The sequence below is a fragment of the Garra rufa genome, chromosome 1, assembly GCF_049309525.1.
Source record: "Garra rufa chromosome 1, GarRuf1.0, whole genome shotgun sequence".
In the NCBI taxonomy this organism is placed as follows: Eukaryota; Metazoa; Chordata; class Actinopteri; order Cypriniformes; family Cyprinidae; genus Garra; species Garra rufa.
In genome coordinates this window covers 54,502,062-54,519,400 of record NC_133361.1, presented here as the reverse complement: position 1 = coordinate 54,519,400, position 17,339 = coordinate 54,502,062, and the positions used below count along the sequence as shown (strand labels likewise).

General features: G+C 36.0%; 4 protein-coding genes across 4 annotated transcripts; 2 read left to right on the top strand and 2 right to left on the bottom strand.

Moving 5' to 3' along the window:
• The first annotated feature begins 550 nt into the window (after nt 1-550).
• On the top strand, nt 551-2,977 carry rps2 (ribosomal protein S2). Its single transcript, XM_073833583.1, has 7 exons — nt 551-709; nt 931-1,020; nt 1,973-2,080; nt 2,173-2,346; nt 2,429-2,588; nt 2,681-2,772; nt 2,854-2,977. The coding sequence occupies exons 1-7, from the start codon at nt 575-577 to the stop codon at nt 2,935-2,937; spliced, it is 843 nt and encodes a 280-aa protein (XP_073689684.1). The 5' UTR covers nt 551-574; the 3' UTR covers nt 2,938-2,977.
• Nucleotides 2,978-6,234: 3,257 nt separating this feature from the next.
• On the bottom strand, nt 6,235-8,842 carry ndufb10 (NADH:ubiquinone oxidoreductase subunit B10). Its single transcript, XM_073833582.1, has 4 exons — nt 8,627-8,842; nt 6,830-6,968; nt 6,587-6,726; nt 6,235-6,408 (listed from the first exon to the last, which is right to left on the bottom strand). The coding sequence occupies exons 1-4, from the start codon at nt 8,772-8,774 to the stop codon at nt 6,323-6,325; spliced, it is 513 nt and encodes a 170-aa protein (XP_073689683.1). The 5' UTR covers nt 8,775-8,842; the 3' UTR covers nt 6,235-6,322.
• Nucleotides 8,843-9,542: 700 nt separating this feature from the next.
• On the top strand, nt 9,543-14,996 carry msrb1a (methionine sulfoxide reductase B1a). The gene is made up of 4 exons (XM_073833580.1): nt 9,543-9,745; nt 11,165-11,307; nt 12,355-12,469; nt 13,812-14,996. The coding sequence occupies exons 1-4, from the start codon at nt 9,691-9,693 to the stop codon at nt 13,829-13,831; spliced, it is 333 nt and encodes a 110-aa protein (XP_073689681.1). The 5' UTR covers nt 9,543-9,690; the 3' UTR covers nt 13,832-14,996.
• Nucleotides 14,997-15,426: 430 nt separating this feature from the next.
• Nucleotides 15,427-16,401, bottom strand: fahd1 (fumarylacetoacetate hydrolase domain containing 1). The gene has a single exon (XM_073833579.1). The coding sequence runs from the start codon at nt 16,180-16,182 to the stop codon at nt 15,523-15,525; it is 660 nt and encodes a 219-aa protein (XP_073689680.1). The 5' UTR covers nt 16,183-16,401; the 3' UTR covers nt 15,427-15,522.
• Nucleotides 16,402-17,339: the final 938 nt, after the last annotated feature.

The following is a 17,339-nucleotide window of genomic DNA, read 5'->3' as shown; positions in this document are numbered from 1 at the left end:
TTGTTTGTTGTTTTATCATCGGATAGCTTTCCTAGAACAAACACATCTCTCGACTGCCGCTAGAGGTCGTCAAAATATCGCGATGCTTCCCTTCGATTAAATACTCCGCGAACTCTCGTGCGGCCTTCTTCTTCCTGAATACACATCACGTAAGTCGACATGGGAGCCTGTCATTGCTGAACAGTATCTGTTAATATCTCTGCAATCGCTAAATAAAAACATTGTATTTGTGCGGGAGACATCTGTGTACTGTGTAGTAACAACGTGATCGCAAAATGAATCTTATGGATTGAGCAAATGTGTTATTTTAGAGCAGTTTTTAAAAAGATGGTGTCAAAAATGGCGGGGTTCCGGTAAAGCTAGTCGCCTGTTCATAGTATGCATGCTGGAATGCTATGATTCATATTAACACCGTTTATTATTCATACTAAGGCTAAAATGTCAATACTGGGTAATATAGTAGAAAACAAGTGGGTTTTAATTGGCTCTTGAACATGTGCGTTTGTTCTCAACGTGTGTCTCACATTAAAGTAACTTGTTTAGTAATTCGCGGATTTCTTATGTTTTATAGCAAATGGCGGACGACGCCGGTGGTAGAGGAGGTTTTCGCGGAGGTTTCGGCACTGGCGGCCGGGGTCGCGGTCGTGGTCGCGGCAGGGGCCGTGGAAGAGGCCGCGGTGCCCGGGGAGGCAAGTCTGAGGACAAGGAGGTAAAGCACCTGCTTACGACTACTCTGACTGTTTGACATTTATGTAGTAATTTGCTATACATATACATACGCATTTACATTTTGTACTGTTCTGTTGGCTTTTCTCTGTACTGCATGTTTTCTATTCACAATGCAAGTAGCTGTCAATAACATTTAATAAGATATTCAATTGTAAGATGGAGTTTCAATTCGCTAATATACAATATTTCTGTTTCGTTTAGTGGGTGCCCGTGACCAAACTTGGTCGTCTGGTGAAGGACATGAAGATCAAGACCCTGGAGGAGATCTACCTGTATTCTCTGCCCATCAAGGTATTAAAGTTGGCATGAAATGCTTTTAGGAAAAACATGTTGTAGATCTTATATGATGAGTTCACTTCCAGAATAAAATTCTCATTTTTACTCTATAACCCATGTTATCCAAGACATCCATGTCTGTCTACAGTTGAAAGAAATTAAGTTTTGACATTACATGCCAGGATTTTTCTCCATGTAGTGGACTTCAATGGGAATCAACAGATTGAAGGTTAAAAATGCAGCTTCAAATGGCTCTAAATGATCCCAGATGAAGAATAAGGGTCCTTTCTAGCAAAATGATCGATCATTTTCTTTTAAAAAGACGTCTTGTCTAGCTATGCAATGCGCGTTCTGTGCACTCCAGTTCAAGACAGTTAGATTTTGTCAAAAAACTCCCATCTCATTTTCTCCAACTTCTAAATCGTCCTACCGTACAGGGACTGTACTTCTGCATCGATTTTAGGATGATTTTGAAGTTGGAGGAGAAAATGAGATGGGACTTTTCAACATACCCAAACTGTATTGAACCAAAAGTACGCATGTGCATCGCCGAGTTAGACCAGATGAGCATTTGTGATTTAAGGAGTGTATAAATATTAAGAAAATGACAGCTCGTTTTGCTAGATAAGTCTCTTATTCCTCGGCTGGGACAGTTCAGAGACTTTTAAAACTGAATTTTTAACCTTCAATCCATTGAGCACCATTGTAGTCCGCTAGATGGGGAAAAATCCTGTAATGTTTTCCTCAAAAGACACGCTTTACAACTGAAGGTAGAAAGACATGAACATCTTGGATGACATTGGGGTGAGAGAAACATTTTTTTTTTTTTTTTTTTTGTAATTTTATCTATTCAGGTGAAAAAGTCCAATCCAAAATTCAATCCACCGATGCTTGGAAGCAAGTTCCTGTATTGCATGTGTTGGTTTTCAATCTATTAAACTCTAAATCGTATTGCTCTTTTCTGTAGGAGTCTGAGATCATTGATTTCTTCCTGGGTTCAGCTCTGAAGGATGAAGTCCTGAAGATCATGCCCGTCCAGAAACAGACTAGGGCTGGTCAGCGCACCAGGTTTAAGGTGATTTCCTGCTTCCTGAGTTGCATACTAGTCCAATTCCTTATTGTTTTTTAAAACTAGTTCGTAATTTTTCATGTTTCTCAATCTTCTAGGCCTTTGTTGCTATCGGTGACTACAATGGCCATGTTGGTCTGGGAGTGAAGTGCTCCAAAGAGGTAGCCACCGCTATCCGTGGAGCCATCATCCTGGCCAAGTTGTCCATCATTCCCGTCAGACGAGGATACTGGGGTAACAAGATCGGAAAACCACACACCGTGCCATGCAAGGTGAGTCTTTATAAGTGGTTTAGCACGCTGTTTGACTTTATTTGTGAATGTGTTTTTAATGGTTAAACATGTATGCGTTCAGGTGACCGGTCGCTGTGGTTCAGTCCTGGTGCGTCTCATTCCCGCTCCCCGTGGTACCGGCATTGTGTCCGCTCCCGTGCCCAAGAAACTGCTGATGATGGCTGGTATTGACGATTGCTATACCTCAGCCAGGGGCTGCACCGCCACTCTGGGCAACTTTGGTAAGGGCTTTAATTTGAATGCCAATGTTTTAGGATGGAACGGCCCACGCTTGAGTATTTCAGTGATGATAACAGCTGTTTTCTCAATGCAGCCAAGGCCACCTTCGATGCGATCTCAAAGACATACAGCTACCTGACTCCTGATCTCTGGAAGGAAACGGTGTTTGCCAAGTCTCCTTACCAGGTAATGAGTGTTTTCAGACATTGTTCCTTTTCACAAATGCTTCATGGTGTTCTTGAAACTAATATGCCTGTCCTGTTTCAGGAATTCACTGATCATCTGGCCAAGACTCACACCAGGGTCTCCGTTCAGAGGACTCAGGCAGCTGCTGTTCAGCCAGCCTCCTAAATTTTGTACAACGGATTGAAATAAAAGTCCAGAAAGAAAACTTTGAGTCTGTGCTCTGTTTGACTAAGTTTAAAGGGATAGTTTACCCAAAATGGCAATTCTGTCTTTAATTACTCACTCTCATGTTGTTCCAAACCCATAAGACTTCATCTTCAGAAGATATTTGATCAAATCTGAGAACTTTTTGACCCTGCATGGACCATAAAGGTAGTAAGAACATTGACAATAGTCACATCAGTGCTTCAACATAACATTAAAAAGCTAGGAGAGTACTTGTGCGCAAAGAAATAACTTTATTCAAAGATTTCACATGAGGGTGAGTAATGACAGATTTTTCATTTGAGTTAACATCACAAAAGTTATGTGAAAGCAAATGTTTATTTTCCTAAAATTGTCCCAATACAGAGGGCAAATTAAAATTCTCAGGTGCTTGTTTAGGTTTTTAGAAATTTGCTATATTGTGGTAATGGCTGAAGACCCATGTTGTGTAATAATGGTGCAAAGTACAGTTTCGATTGCTTTTTGGCTTTCATTACTAAAATATTAAGACCTTAACACTTGTGCATCAATTAAAAAAAAAAAAAACTTACACTGGTTCATAGAGGACAAAAGTGTCCATGTCAAAAAGGAAAAAAAAACTCAATTTGAAGCCTGGGAGTACAGATTTAAGTTTTGTGCTAAAACCCTTAGCAGATTATTGTTGAAGTGGAAAAAAAAAGTTTATGAAAATGATTTGAGCAATTTTTATATCAAATATATATTTTATGAAACCTTTTGAACTCAGAAATTGATCAATCAAAGCCATAAATCTAAACTAGTGTTCCAAAATTAAGGTTGATATCTCAAAAAATTAGCTTTTAGTAAGATTTTGGTTGGATGTAGTTCCAAACTTTTCCCATTAGATTCCAGCAGTGGGATTTGTGATTTGCAGTGCAGTATAATTTCTCTTTCTCAAACATTTCAGGTGCACACAAACACATTTTAATTTAAAATACACATACCACATACCATCACAAATATAGCTGCATAATTTATCTAATTGAGTCTATAATAGACTAGAATTTGCATAAGCAGAGAACAGTAATAAAGCAAGTATATTTGCATTATATGCCAAACTTAAAAAAATGGCACCATCTAGGAAAAAGTCAAAATATTAATTTTGAAGCCTTGTTAACAGAATAAACGCTTATTAACAAAATTGCATCATTTATAGTTAAATGGCCCTATGATTAAAAATCAGTTTTAATGGGTTTCAATGAGGATATTTTTGTCCAAAAGGAACAATGTTTTGTACCTAGTGTAAAATAGATTTATTAAAATTCCAATAAAAATACACGCCTGAGCCAAAATTTATGCACTTAGCATTAACAGGCAAAAAAATATATATAATAATTTGATTGGACAAAAATGTCTATAAGGTTGCACAAAGGTTAAATTCATTAAATGCACTATATGGGTGTTTATAACACCTGTTTTGCCTCATAGCTTTTACAGTGTAATTTTAATTTAATGCTGTAATATTCACAAAATTGCATTAGCATAAATTTGAAAAACGTACATTGAATCTACATAAGAGTGTACAACTAATTTTGTGAAATATTAAAATGTAAGGTCGTTAGAATTTAAATTAACTGTTTTCTATTTTAATATTAAAAATGCAGTTGATTCCTTTAATGGAAAAGCTGATTTTTGAGCAGCCATTGCTTCAGTCTTTAGTGCATAGACTGTTAAAGCAACTATTATTGTATGTTTTTATTTATTACTGTGATTTCAAAGCTGAATTTTCAGCATCATTACTCTAGTCTTCAGTGTCACACGATCCTTCAGAAATCATTCTAATATCTAATACTCTCATTTGCTGCTTAATAAACAAACATTCTTAGCAATGTTTAAAACAGTTGTGCTGCTTAAGATTTTTTTGGAAAGGATTTTCTTTCAGGATTGCTTAATGAACTGAAAGTTCAAAAAGAAAAAAGCAATGATCATTAAATATTTGGCATACTGTTTGCAGAGATCAACCCTCTTTCTCTTTAATGTGTACATATGTTAGAAACCAAATATTACTTGGCTGGGACAAATTATATGTATAGAAAAGTCTATTGTGATTTATAGATTTATATATATGTGACCCTGGACCACAAAACCAGTCATAAGGTTAAAGGTTGTATCAGCGATTTCTAGCCTGAAACATAAAGTGTAAAATTCAGCTGATCTTTCTTCACGATCCGCTCGCTGCCTGCCCCATAAATTGTCTGTGAAAAAACCGCGTCTCTCTGGTCAGCCTAGGGTCCGAGATATGCCAAAAAAACAATCGGCACTACCAACCTTTCCACACATAAACAAACAGTGTTCCAACCAATCAGCGTCAGGGGTTTGGTGTTGTGGACTTTCGCTCCGCCTCCCTCACATCCCTGCACCAGTAGGAAAGTCCACAACACGAACCCCCTGACGCTGATTGGTTGGAACACGGTTTGTTTTTTTGGCATATCTCGGACCCTAGGCTGACCAGAGAGACGCGTTTTTTTCACAGACAATTTATGGGGCAGGCAGCGAGCGGATCGTGATGAAAGATCAGCTGAATTTGACACTTTATGTTTTAGGCTAGAAATCGCTGATACAACCTTTAAATTTTGATGTATACATCATTTGAAAGCTCAATAAATAAGCTTTCTATTTATGTGTGGTTTGTTAGGATAGGACAATATTTGGCCGAGATACATTTATTTGAAAATTAGGAATCTGAGGGTGCAAAAAAATCTAAATACTGAGAAAATCACCTTTAAAGTTGTCCAAATTAGGTTCTTAACAATGCATATTACTAATCAAAAATTACATTTTGATATAATTACAGTAGGAATTTTACAAAAAATCTTCATAGACATGATCTTTACTTAATATCCTAATGATTTTTGGCATAAAAGAAAAATCAATAATTTTGACCCAAACAATGTATTTTTGGCTATTGCTACAAATATACCCCAGCGACTTAAGACTGGTTTTGTGGTCCAGGGTCACATATGTCTATACATAACCAACAACAGAAATGATATTAAATTCAAGCACGAATGTAAATAAAAGAAAAGTAGTACTAAAAAGGAAAGTCATAATTAGGCGATTCTACAGAATTTGTGGACTTCCAAAACTTTCTGAAAATACAATATAAAAATTAACTGCAACTACTAGAAATACCTTGGATATTATACAATTTGGGCTTTTGACTTTGGACCAATTCTGTAGAATGGCCAAGTAGTAATAACCAACCTGATTGAATTTGACTAAATAACAGCTACTGCAAAGTCACTTTCCAATAAACTTTATTTTACACTTTGATAGACAGATGAGAGAGATTGACATAGAAAAGACCAAAGCAGAGAGGTTTATAGGTTTATGCCTTCTGTTGCTCTGCCATCATTCTCTCCTTCTGTTTCATCAAACACTTTCGACTGCTGGCATACGCGCCAAGATCCCCATCTAGAAGAGATAAATATGTTAACAGCCAGAAATATTCATTTCTGTATTTCATTGTCAACCAAAAAGCATTTTAAACAACATCTAGTACAACTAGGCTTGTCCCGTTGTGTTATATATTGAATGGATTTTAAGCAGCACAGCTAATTGCACAAAAAATTCTACCAATCATGATACTCACAGCGTGACTGAAAGGCACTGGAAACCTGGTTAAACTGCTGCAGTTCTTTATAACAGTTCTGTTTATAACTGGGGCCCTCACGCTGCTGACAGGCCCGAAGACGCTCTTGGATCACCTTCACGATCTCCTGATCCACCTTACTGCAGACAAAACAAAAGAAAAATAGTAATTGGGTGCACAAATTTCATTATGTAATTCAATGCTTAATGATATAGTATTACAAGGCTTATTTAAGGAACATACAAGTCTCTCCTCCACTGCATCTCGGCCTCATAATAGCAGACGAAATCTCCTTCCCGGCACTGAGTCAGCTCAGGAACACGGCGAAACTTCTGATGGTAGTAGGAAGACTTCTTACCACCCTGGATGCCTTCTACAATACCTGGTAGGTCAAAAAAAAACAAAGCAATTAAATAAGAATCAAGAATTAAAAGCCAAAGAGGTTTTAGTTGTCATGTGTTTTAGTCATTAAAGGATTAGTTCACCCAAAAACGAAAATTTGTCAGGTCATCCAAGATGTAGATGAGTTTCGGAGAACACCAGTGGATCCTCTGCAGTGAATGGGTGCCGTCAGAATGAGATAAAAACATCACAATAACCCACAACTAATTGAAACGACTCCAGTCTATCAATTCATGTCTTATGAAGCGAAAAGCTGTGTGTTTACATTAAACAGATTCATCGTTAAGACATTTTTAACTTCAAAACTGTCTTCTATCCTTTCACCAGTGAAAAATTGTCTTGTCTGAATCAAGAGAGAAATAGACACAGATCAAGCACCGTTTATAAGAAAAAGCAGCGCAAATCAGTTCTAAATAAATATGTCGGTGGGTTTTGATGCGAGACAACAATAGGGGATGAACTTTTTCACTACACAAAACATTATTATATAACAGATTTATTGCTTACAAACACAGCTTTTCACTTCACAGAATGGTAACTGATAGATTGGAGTTGTGTGGATTGTTGTTTTGCTTTTTTCAGCTGTTTGGACTCTCATTCTGACGGCACCCATTCGCTCCACTGGATCCCTTGGTGAGCAAGTGATGGAATGCAAACATTTCCCAAATCTGTTCTGATTAAGAAACAACATCATTTATATCTTGGATGGTCTGAGCATGAGGACATTTTCTTTAAATTTTTGGGTGAACCATTTCTTCCAACAACCTATTTCTTAAAAGAGTAGTTCACTTTCAGAACAAAAATGTACAGATAATGCACTCACCCCGTTGTCATCCAAGATGTCCATGTCTTTCTTTCTTCAGTTGTTTTTTGAGGAAAACATTTCAGGATTTCTCTCCATGTAATGGACTACTATGGTGCCCCCGAGTTTGAACTTACAAAATCTGTTATTTTCTAAATACATTTACAACTTATATACTTTTTAATCTCAAACACTGGTCTTGCCGAGCTAGACAAGACAAGCATTTAAGGTTAAAAAGTAATAATTTTTTAGAAAATAACCTATTGTTTTGCTAGATAAGACCTTTCTTTCCACAGCTGTGATCGTTTAAAGCCCTTTAAACTGCATTTTGAAAGTTCAAACTCATACCATATAAGTACATTATAGAGAGAAATCCTGAAATGTTTTCCTCAAGTAAAACACCATTTCTTCACAAGTGAAGAAAGAAAGACATGAACATCTTGGATGACAAGGGGGTGAGAACATTATCTGTACATTTTTGTTCTCAAAGTGAACTACTCCTTTAAATTCCTAATAACAATAAATTAAACTTCATTGGTATTACAAAAAAAAAACATTCAACCGATGAGGAAAAACTCACAAAACTTCAATAAAAACATAATAGTTTAACGAATATTTACAATACTCATAACTTAAAAATTGACGCAAGGAAGTTAATAGGTTTGGGAATGATATTATACAACATGGACACATACGATTTTATAATAATACAAAAGGTTAAAACACAAATGCACGTCCATAATTTGCCTTTCACACTTCAAAGACTATTATATATCAAACTGTATAAATAAGCAGACGTGAACAGTGTTAGATGCACTATTATGGAGTCGCTTCACCTCTGAATGCAGACACTGGCAAATCCACCGAGTACTCGAAGAGCTTTGTCAATATTATTGTTGGATTGGGCAGCACCGATTTACTATCCGGCACAGGGGTCCGACTGGGAGGCTCTGGATACGCATCTTTATCGTGATCCTCCGGCATTTTCGACAATTAATTGGAAGAGAAATCTCAAAATCCTTTAATCGACCTCCCGTTTCTCTCCTCCGAAGAGCGCATGCGCGGTTCACACAACATGGCGAGAAAGGTCACCGAGCTGCGACGAATAAACGGAGTGAAATTTTGTTTTATTTTTTTTGTGTATTTGTATCGTTTTGATAAAACAAACCTGCTATTAATCCGTATAAAATGGACTATTTTATCTCTTCGATTTGTTTGTAAACCGTCGGGTTGAAGGTGAAAGGTTATCGATGCAATTATTAGTTCTGCAAATAGATGTCGTCGTTGCACTCATATTATAGTGACTTGATCACATAAAGTTATTAATTATAGCCTACTAATAAACACATGTAATACAATTTGTTACAACTACTACTTCTACTAATAATAATAATAATAATAAACAAATAGGTATTTAAAGGCTCCATTGCACCATTAATCTCAACGTATACTTCATTAAAACAACGTTCTTCATAAACTTTTTTATTTATTAAGGTTATGTTATATGAACTTTATGTACCACAAACTGAAACTGTTTTTGTTTTTTACGTAAATGTGGTATAGCTCCAGGCAGTTTAGCTAATGTCTATTGTGTAGTTGGTTCTGGTTGAGAAACTACTATTTTGTTATCATATCCTGGCTCATTTAAGATATTACCTTTTATTAAAAAATAACTTCACCGTTAAATGTCCCTGTTGCCAGCATGTGATAGTTTGACAAGGTTGTGCAGTAGCGAGTGTGTGATCACGTGGTACAGACACGCTTTTAACTCAGATCCATGGGTTATAAAACTCCCAACCGCCAATAAACAATAGTAGGAGAACACGAACAGGTTATAAAACGGCAGTTCAAACCAATCTTACATTCTCTTCGTCTGAACTTTATTACAGTCGGTGCAATCATGTCCTTCTGTTCGTTCTCTGGAGGAGAGGTTTATAAAGATCATTTTGAGACTGGTAAGTTGCTGCCGATCTACTGTAGGCTATGACTTATGTAATGTAAACAAGGCAACTTGGTAACTTAGTAAAACTATGGGAATGTCTTTTTATAAAGTTACCACACATGCTTCTTGTTGCAAACAGAAGAAAGGTATTTTTGACATTTTGCAAAATGTGACTCTGGACCTCGGTAGTAGCAAGGGTATATTTGTAGCAATAGCCAAAAATAGATTTTATGGGTCAAATTTTTTTTTATGCCAAAAATCATTAGGATATTACGTAAACATCATGTTCCATTAAGATATTTTATAAATTTCTGAGTCTGACCATAAATAAATCAAAACTTAATTTTTGATTAGTAATTTGCATTGGACAGAACTTCATTTGGACAACTTTAAAGGTGATTTTTTTCAATATTTAGATTTTTATTTATTTATTTATTTATTTTTGCACCGTCTGATTCCAGATTTTTCAAATCTCAGCCAAATAGTTTCCTATCCTAACAAACCATACATACATCACTGGAAAATAATAAAAAAATACCCTTATGACTGGTTTTGTGGTCTTGGGTCACAAATTGTAGTCTACAGTAAAACCCAATGGCATTTTTCATCTTTACTTCTCAGTGAACAGCTTAATTTTATTCATCAATAGTTTTTATTTTAATTTGTCAAGAGAATGTAGTTAAATAGTAGTTTTAGTATTTACGCGAGTTACGTAATCAGATTACTTTTTCAAGTAAATAGTGAAGTAATGCATTACATTTCAACTTTTTAAATAAGTTAGTTTTTTTCTCATTTATTGATTGAAATCGGTAGTAAGATGTTACTTTAGTTCTAGAATAAATGTGAACATGCATTAATTCACCTCATTTACAAAAAAAAACAGATTCAGTATTACTCAAAATGAATAAACAGTGAAATTCAACTCAGAAAATGACGCAAACCTACAATAACTAAATGTTAAATAACACAAACATCCTTTGTATTTAATCCCATTTTATTAACCAGTGTCTTTGCTACTGACTTTCCATACTAATACACAAAAATTACTCAAGATAATTAACATTTGTGCTTCTTTTTTATTGCTGAAGAGTGTTAAACTTTCTTCTTCTGCGTTCTACTGTACAGACGTGACTTTACTTTTCCCTCAGACTGAGGCTTTTGGTGTAAAAGGGCTTTTACATTTGTAAAAAAATAAAACAAGCAAGCCCTGCCCAAATTTAAAAAGTAACGCAAATGTAACGTAGCGCACTACGTTCTATAAAAAGTAGCTAAGTAACGTAATTAGTTACTTTTTTTAGGGAGTAACGTAATATGCATTACTTTTAAAAGTAACTCTGCCCAACACTCATAGTAACTGTCTAATGAGATCCAGATATATTTTATATTACCAGTGAGATTCTGTCTGAGACATACATGTGTGTTTCTCCTGTAGGCATGTATGTTTGTGCCAAATGTGGATATGAGTTGTTCTCCAGCAGGACCAAATATGAGCATTCATCACCCTGGCCAGCCTTCACAGAAACCATCCATGAAAACAGTGTGTCTAAACATAAGGAGAGACTGAACGCTTATAAGGTGAAATTTTTTGGAGAATTTGAGGGAATAGTTCACCCCAAAGTGAAAAATTTCTGATAATTCACTCACCCTCAGGCCATCCCTTTGAAAAAACATTGGTTAGCTATGTTTTGAGGCATGACAGCTGGTTTGAGCTGGTTGAAGCTGGTCCTTAGTTGATCATGAGCTTAAAGGAACATTCAACTTTTTTGGAAATAGGCTCATTCTCCAACTCCCCCCGAGTTAATAGGTAGATTTTTAGCGCTTTGAAATCCATTCAGCCGTTCTCCTGTTCTGGCGATATCACTTTTAGCATAGCTTAGCATAGATCATTGAATCCTATTAGACCAATAGCATCGCGTTCAAAAATGACCAACGAGTTTAGATATTTGTCCTATTTAGAACTTGACTCTTCTGTAGTTATATCGTGTACTTAAGACCGGTGGAAAACGTAAAGCTGCGAATTTTTTTTTAGGCCGATAAGATTAGGAACTACACTCCCATTCCGGCGTAATAGTCAAGGAAGTTTGCTGCCGTAATATGGCCGAAGCAGGCGCAGTAATTCAATGATCTATGTTAAGCTATGCTAAAAGTGATATCGCCAGAACAGGAGAACGGCTGAATGGATTTCAAAACGATAAAACTCAACTTATTAACTCGGGGGGAGTTGGAGAATGAGCCAATTTCCAAAAAAAGTGGAGTGTTCCTTTAAACAAGCTGCTATGCTTCAAAACATACCTAACCAGCATATGCTGTTTTTTTTTTCAACTATGATCCAAGATGTAGATGTTTTTTTTTTTCTGCATCAGAACACATTTGGTGAAATTTTGCATTTAGCAACAGTTTAGACTCTTACTCTGGTGGCACCCATTCACTGCAGAGGATCCACTGGTAAACAAGTGATGCAATGCTAAATTTCTCCAAATCTGTTTTGATGAAGAAGCAAACTTGTATACTTGGATGGCCTGAGGAGTTAATTTTTTAGCAAGTTTTCATTTTTGGGTGAATTATTTATTTAATCTCTGATCTGGAGAATGTGAACATTAATTTCTGTAAAATCCTACACAGGTTAAATGTGGTAAGTGTGGAAATGGTCTTGGCCATGAGTTTGTGAATGACGGACCCAAACACGGCCTCTCACGCTTCTGAATATTCAGCAGCTCTCTGAAGTTCATTCCTAAAGGTATACACAACAAACACAAATATCATACCGCTATGACAGAGAACTTTCAGAATTATCTTAATTTCTACACTAATGGCTGATAAGTAATTGATATCTACTTCTATCTACAGTTGAGGTCAAAAGTTTGCATCCACCTTTCAGAATCAGCAAAATGTTAATTATGTTCCTAAAATAAGAGGGATCATACAAAATGCATGTTATTGTTTATTTAGTACTGACATGAATAAGATATTTCACATAAGACATTTACATATAGTCCACAAGAGAAAATAATAGTTAAATTTATAAAAAAACAACCCTGTTCAAAAGTTTACATCCCCTTGATTCTTAATACTGTGCTGTTACCTGAATGACCCACAGCTGGGTTTTTTTTTTTTTTTGTTCAGTGATAGTTGTTCATGAGTTCCTTCGTTGTCCTGAACAGTTAAACTGATCCTTCAGATCCAAATTCTTTGGTTTTCCAGCATTTTTGTGTATTTGAACCCTCTTCAAAAATGACTGTATGGTTTTGAGGTCCATATTTTCACACTGAGGACAACTGAGGGACTCATAATCAACTATTACAGAAGGTTCAAACACTCACTGATGCTCCAGAATGAAACATGATGCATTAAGAGCCGGGGGGTGAAAACTTTTTGAATTTGAAGAACAGGGTAAATTTTACTTCTTTTGTCTTCTGGGAAACATGTATCTTCTGTAGCCTCTGAAGGGCAGTACTAAATTAAAAAAACATGATATTTAGGCAAAATAAGAAAAATGTACACATCTCCATTCTGTTCAAAAGTTTTCACCCCCCAGCTCTTAATGCATTGTTTTTCCTTCTGGAGCATCAGTGAATGTTTAAATCTTCTGTAATAGTTGCATTTGAGTCTCTCGGTTGTCCTCAGTGTGAAAAGATGGATCTCAAAATCATACAGTCATTTTTGGAAAGGTTTCAAATGCTGAAAAACCAAAGAATTTGTGGGACCTGAAGGATGCTTCTAAAAAACAGCAGACTCATGAACAACTATCACTGAACAAAAAAACACAGCTGTGGATCATTCAGTAACAACACAGTAGTAAGAATCAAGGGAATGTAAACTTTTGAACAGGGTCATTTTTCGAAATTCAACTATCATTTTCTCTTGTGGACTATATGTAAACATATTTTATGTGAAGTATCTTATTCAGGTCAGTACTAAATAACACTATAAATATCACTAAAAACAAGAACATGCATTTTGTATGATACCTCTTATTTGCATATTCTAAACGGGGAATGTAAACTTTTGACCTTTAACTGTATGTACAGTACGTCTAATACATTTGCTATGTTACACAACCCTCTTGTTTACTTTCACAGTCAGGAATGAACAACAGTAGAGCCTGATGTTGGATAAACACGTGAGGATGTTTCAGTAAGAGCGTAAGGAGAAGATCTGATGTGTTTCCCATGTGGATGGTGTATGAAAGGCTCTGAAGAAAAGTCCACAGAGGAGCGTTCAGAGCAATGATGTGTAAACAGCCTCATGGGAAACATGAAGAAGCTTACTCCCAAAAACTGCCACTGCCAATCATTATGCAAAACTATGCAAGATCAGTTCTGATATGATATGAATTAAAAATACAGTAAAACGGTAACATTTTGAAATATTATTACAATTTAAAATTAGTTCAGTGTCACATGATCCTTCAGAAATCATTTTAATATGCTGATTTGAAGCTCAAGAAACATATTATTATTACCAATCTTAAAAACAGTTGTGCTCCTTCATATTTTCCTGGAAAAACGTTACATTTGATGTTCAAAAGAACAATATTTATTTGAAATAGAAACATTTTATATTTAATGTGTCATTGCTGAATAGAAGTATACATTTCTTTAAAAAAAAAACTTACTTGGTTACTTGATAAAGTAAGAAACACAAATTTCAATTGATGGCACCTCAATGGATGTTCAAATTCTAAAATCCTCCATGAAGATCTTTTAAATGGGGTTAATAAATTCATTGTGTGAATGAATATGTAATTAAGCATGTTGGTACTTTGAAACTATAAAGTACATTCATAGTTCATAGAGGTCAATAAAAGCAACCTATGCCTGGATTGCATAAGAAATGTGACCCTGGACCACAAAATCAGTCTTAAGTAGCACAGGTATGTTTGTAGCAATAGCCAAAAATACAGTTTTGATTAGTAATATGCATTGCTAAGAACTTCATTTGGACAACTTTAAAGGTGATTTTCTCAATATTTAGGTTTTTGTGCACCCTCAGATTGCAGATTTTCAAATGCTTATTTATTTAGCTTTAGATCTCCAAATAATAACTGACTTTTATGACTGGTTTTGTGGTTCAGGCTTCTATTCATGTTTGTTCATTGTATTTTATTTTCCTTTTACAGGAAAACAATGTGTAACTTTGAATTGTATAAGATTACTGATCTACTCTCAGTGAATGTTTATATAAGTTACAAATGGCTAATAGTTAACTAATTTTGCCTATACTATTATATGTTAGACCTCCTCAAGATTAAACTATGCACTGTATCATGCGTCATCCTTTGAGAAAAGTCAAACCACATGGAGTTTTTTTTACATATGTCAATAATCTTGTCAATCTGTTACCATCTGAGATAAACAAAAAAGCTGTTCTGATTAAAGTACATTTAGACCTGGTAAAATGTTAATTTTACATATTATCCACCTTTTTCTTCATTATCCACTATAGGGAAAAGCATAACAACGGTAAAACTGTTTGCACTACAAACTAGTGTGTTCATAATTAGGATAATACATTAAAATAACATGGTAAGACACACCAGTTTGCAATATCAAACAGTGAAATAAGCTGTTTTGTACAGCTAAAAACAGCTGGACGCGGATGAGACCGGAAGCCAGACCCATAAAATTTACAAATGGCCATCGTGTTATGCTTTTATGGTGGTTGAAAGAAAGTGAGAAAACAAATCACAAAATATCATGTAGATAGATTAACATTTTTATTTAGAAAAGATAAAACATACACAATGTTTTCATTCTAAAATCCTTGTGTCATTGTCATAACTAGTTAAAATCAGCTTTTTCGATCCACTTTGAACATCATAGTCACGATGCCATCAATCCCAGCTTGAAGTTCATCTTGTTCCTGGACACTTGACACTCCTTTAGGGGTCCCAGTGAGAATGAGATCACCTTCCTCCAGCGAGATGATCTCGCTGATGTAGTTTATGAGATACGGGATGGAAAAGATCATCTGGGATGTGCTTCCATTTTGTTTCACGACGTCGTTCACCTTCAACCAGAGGTTGATGCTCCCGGGGTCTGGGATCTTCTCTTTGGGAATGAAGTCACTGATGGGACATGAGGTGTTGAAAGCTTTGGCCAGGGTCCATGGAAGACCTTTGGACTTGCATTCGTCCTGAACATCCCGAGCTGTCATGTCTAGGCACAAGACATATCCAGCTACGTGGTCCATGGCTGAAGACTGAGGAATAGCAGTTCCTGCTTTACCAATCACCACCCCCAGCTCAACTTCGTGGTGGAGGTTGCTGGAATAGAAGGGAACCAGAATGGGAGACCCTTCCCTAACGTAAGCAGACGGGGGTTTCAGGAAAAGCACGGGTTCGCTCGGAATTGCATTTTTGAGCTCGATGGCGTGATCTGCATAATTTCTCCCGACGCATATGATTTTCCTTCCCCATTCCCAAAAGCGAGCAATATTCCTTGCGCTCATTTTGGAGTCCGACAGCAGGCAGAGAAACCTGCAACCGGAAATAAAATGACCTTTGGTCAATGATAACTCGACAACGAAGGGCGGTCAGACACGTTAGTAACGTTGCAGTGCGGATTATGTAACTCTAGTGCAAATTACGCGAACAAGAACCTGACACAATTGTCCGGAAGACATTATTCGTTCTGAAGCCGTTCACCACAACTACTAAATCCGAAAGAGAAATTACGAATCATACTACAGGGAAGGCTTAGCTTATAAATATTAATTAGGTCTCCTTAACGTTCTTAAAACGTGGCCAATGGCGAACGCTGCGTTATTGAATATTAATTAGGTTTTGCTGACGCCGTCCAATGACAAAGGTTCGATTCATAGCTGGTCATACGGTTTATTTCGATTTACTTTCCCGTGTCTCTCATTATTCTAAATTTATTTAATTTGTTGGGACTCCAGCTGCAAAGTAAAATACTAAAAAGTATTTAGTTGAAAAAACAAACAAACAATAAAAAAACGGGTGGGAAATGTAAAAGAGACATTTACAGTTGAAGTCAAAAGTTTACATACACCTTTAGCAAAATAAGAGGGATCATACAAAACGCATGTTATTTTTTTATTTAGCACTGACCTGAATAAGAAATTTCACACAACACATGTCACATTATAGTCCACAAGAGAAAATAATAGTTGAATTTATAAAAATGACCCTGTTCAAAAGTTTGCATACACTTGATTCTTAATACTGTGTTGTTACCAGAATGATCCACAGCTGTGTTTTTATTTTTTATTTAGTGATAGTTGTTCATGAGTCCCTTGTTTGTCCTGAACAGTTAAACTGTCCGCTGTTCTTTCAGAAAAATCCTTCAGGTCCTAAAGATTCTTTGGGTTTTCAGCATTTTTGCATATTTATACCTTGTCCAACAATGACTGTATGATTTTGAGATACATCTTTTCACACTGAGGACAACTGAAGGCCTCGTATGCAACTATTACAGAAGGTTCAAACACTCACTGATGCTTCAAAAGGAAAAACGGTGTATAAAGGGCCGGGGGTGAAAACATTTGAACAGAATGAAGATGTGTACATTTTTCTAAGTATCATATTTTTTTCATTTAGTACTGCCCTTCAAAAGCTACGGAAGATTGTTACATGTTTCCCAGGA